The sequence below is a fragment of the Pteropus medius genome, unplaced genomic scaffold (genome assembly GCF_902729225.1).
Source record: "Pteropus medius unplaced genomic scaffold, Ma_sr-lr_union100, whole genome shotgun sequence".
Lineage (NCBI taxonomy): Eukaryota > Metazoa > Chordata > Mammalia > Chiroptera > Pteropodidae > Pteropus > Pteropus medius.
Window position 1 is genome coordinate 3,146,504 of NW_024348304.1, and position 3,305 is coordinate 3,149,808.

The following is a 3,305-nucleotide window of genomic DNA, read 5'->3' on the forward strand; positions in this document are numbered from 1 at the left end:
CTCTCCTCTCCTCGTCTCCCCTCCCCACCTCTCCCCCTACACACTAACCTGCAGTGAAGAGGATACCTGCCATCTTTGGGAAACAGACTTTTGCCTGCTGAGAACTACTTATTGTATAAGGGAAAATGTATATGGCAAAATGACTACTTAAAGCGGCAGTGACAGGCAATAGCAAGCACAAAATAACAATTTGCCTCCTTTTACAATGAGCAGAGGGGCGATTTGCAAAAATTATTTTCAAGGAAGTATTTTTTTTTTAAAGAAAAAACACATTTTGAATCTAGAACTATTCTGAAAAGCAATTTAATCACTTCTTAGACCAATCCATTTACCATGGAAAAATGCTTAATTAAGGTTTGGAAAATCATTTTTTTATATCACTCACTAAAAAAGTAATAAAACGATGCCAAATTTTCATTATTTTATACATATCACATATTTCAAAACAGAGCACAACTTTTTGTTTCTTTGCTAGGGGAATAAATCCTAAAACACGTTGGCAGATTTTCTTCATATTTTCAATGGCCAGTGGTCTCTTTCAAAGAGAACTTTTCTTATTTAAATAAATAATGATACTATAAACAAAAAAGATAGTTGTTACATGCTGAGAGGTCTTCCGATTTCAGTGCCACGCATAGTTCCCCCTGCCTGAAAATGCGCCTAAGTTTCCAGGCAGCTAAGTATCTCTACTATAGGAACAAATGTCCCCTACCATTAATATTAGAAAAGTCAATAAATGATTGGCATAAATTTGAAAAATAATTTGTTTCTGCAGTGCTTCGAATTCTGTTGTTAAACAAATAAAAGACATACTTTTAATCCATATCCTCTGCTATACAAAGCTTAAATTGTTTCCTTCAGGTTTATTCACAACCACAGATTAACCTCAACTTTACAGCAGTAGTACAGGTACCCCACAAAGTTAAAACAGCTAAAAAACAGCCCTTAAATCTTGCACAGAAACTGGAACAGCATGGCATTCTTCTCATTACCTTTTAAATGCTTCCGCTGGGTTCCGCTCGCATTCTCCAGGCTGTAAGAGGCTTTGGATTGCTGGGTCCCTCAGCTTGTCTTCAAATCCTTGGAGCAGTCCACTGCGGCAGATCTGGGCAACCAGACCCCTGATAAACCCTCCAACACACAAAGTGTCAGAGTCCTGGGCTTTGCAGAAATGAAAGGCCAAAGCCTGGCGATGCAAACCTCTCTGCAGGCTTGTAGGTGAACTTGGCCACAAGAGCTCAGTGCATAGGGCTGTCTTGCCACTGCCAGGCCCTCCTACCAACAACACACCCCAGGCAGCTCCTTTTCCAGAGACAACACTAGCATTATTCCCGGAATTCATTAAAAGGGGTGGTGTGCTGACAGCACTATTGCAACAGTTAGTTTTCTCCTGAAGACAATGCTGAAGCTTGTGGAAAACCCACTCCCTACAGTAAAACGGCTTCCCCTGCAGTAAACTCGTTTGAGCCATTTTGCAGACTTTCTCTTCCCAAGGATTAGTCATAATAGGTTTCCTATCTTCAACACTTGCTATAATCGGGATACATGAATACAGGTCTTTACCTCCATCAGGATGTAACTTGCATTGGAATGACAGAGTAACCCATTATAGTAAAATTCAACAGCCACAGAGTCCATCTGTCAACAGAATGTGCATGACTTTATTTGGCTCTTTATTCTTGATTATCAGCAGAGAATATATTAGTTTAAGGGTTGAACTGGTAGAAAATGGCCCGGTTCCAAAGCTTGGCAACAGTTTTCCTATATCTTGATGGGTCACATAACTCCATGGTTACAACCAGAGTTTATGTGACTGTGGATGTTTCAAGTATGCAGATCAGATAATACATCTGGAAAACTAAAGAGAAAGCCCAATCTTTCAATTTGTACAAAATGCTTCTCCAGATTCCAAGTGTTAATTCAGTATCTGAAAATTAGATGCAGAAATGCGTCCATTATAATGAGTGTCATCACAGATTACATTTATACAGTAGGTAGGTGGTAGCACTATACTTCCTGTTGAAGGATAGCCAAACTACTAGACCCTGCCACTCTCCGGCACGCAGGCAATGCCAGGGAAGGAACCGCTTTAGGTGTCAGGAATGACAGACCACTGTTAACACTCCTTAATTCAAAGCATTCAAAAAATGCATTTTTCAAACTAGATTCTTAATGAACCTGTTCACAGGTTTCTCTTTGTAAGATGTCCTGGGTAACTGACAATTTCCACAGGTAACTAAAATAAACAAAAATATCTTAGTGGAATTTACCATATGTTAAAAGCTAACTTATCAAAGGATACAATTTACCAGTTAAAGTAATATCAAAAGCCCATATACTTCATCTTTGGCACTTTCAAGAAGTTGGGCGATTACCCCAATCATAACATTTTCCGTTCTGTATTTTTTTCCCTCTACGGTTACGTTTCCCAAACAGCTACATTTTAATCAAGTTACCCCAGATTTTTTGAACCTCATTGTTGAAGGGGAGCGAAAAAGACTATGTGCACGTATAGTAACATCTTAAGTCAAGCCAGAAACGTCTTTCGACCGGCTTGGCAGAATAGCGTCAGCTAAGGAAGCTCTGTTAACTTGCACGGTCCAGCCAGGCAAGAACTGTTTACTCGACCAGCCACATTTCTTTGTTGATAGTTTGCAGAATCTAGGGGACGATCAACCAGAGTGGAGGCTGGACGGCAACGGGTTAAAAAGGGGGAGGCTGGGGATGATCTCACATGAATGATGAATCCAAACACAAGAACAACGTGAATCCTTCCTTGCTCTGCGCCAGAGATGACGGTTTGGGACGCGGGTGAGGAGCGCAGCCTACTACCGTGGACGGAGAAGAGGCTGCAGGCGGAGCGCCCTCCCAGGCAGAAAGCGCCAGGGAGCGGAGTGCTCCGGCGCTGCCTACAGCTCGCCTACAGTTCCGGCCTCTGGGTTCAGCTGACAGACAAAAGGACTCCGGGATTCCCAGCGACAGACCCACCTCCGTTGGAGCAGCCCCAAGGAGCCACAGGGGGGCCACCCACGCGAGGCCACGGACGGAGGCGCAGCCTCCACGCCAGGTCTTCCCCGGCCGAGGCTGGGCGCGCCTCGCCCCGCCGCCGCGCCCGGGATCGGGGTGTGTCCTGAAGGGGGAGGGGTGCCCGACGTCCCTGCCCACCCCTGCTGAGGGGTCGCCTGCGACCGGCGTCCGGCTCCGTGCCCACCCGCGCGCCGATCCCGCCCCTGCTTGGCCCTCGGTGGCGCGAGGGGAGAAGTGGGGTCCGGGGTCCGAGCCCGGCGGGGCGGCGCGGCTGGGGG

At 45.4% G+C, this 3,305-nt stretch overlaps 1 protein-coding gene across 3 annotated transcripts in view; it reads right to left on the reverse strand.

The window, feature by feature from the left end:
- Positions 1-3,305, reverse strand: part of ANKRD50 (ankyrin repeat domain 50) — a 32,022-nt gene that overhangs the window by 27,694 nt on the left and 1,023 nt on the right. Inside the window, exons 1-2 of one of the 3 annotated variants that reach the window (XM_039879566.1) lie at positions 2,989-3,126; positions 993-1,927 (exon numbers count right to left, since the gene is read on the reverse strand). In XM_039879566.1, the coding sequence (XP_039735500.1) occupies positions 993-1,504 (512 nt within the window). In that variant the 5' untranslated portion in view covers positions 1,505-1,927; positions 2,989-3,126. Of the gene's footprint in view, positions 1-992; positions 1,928-2,734; positions 2,861-2,988; positions 3,127-3,305 lie in introns of those variants that run through there. The other 2 variants (XM_039879565.1, XM_039879567.1) reach the window with 2 other exon arrangements.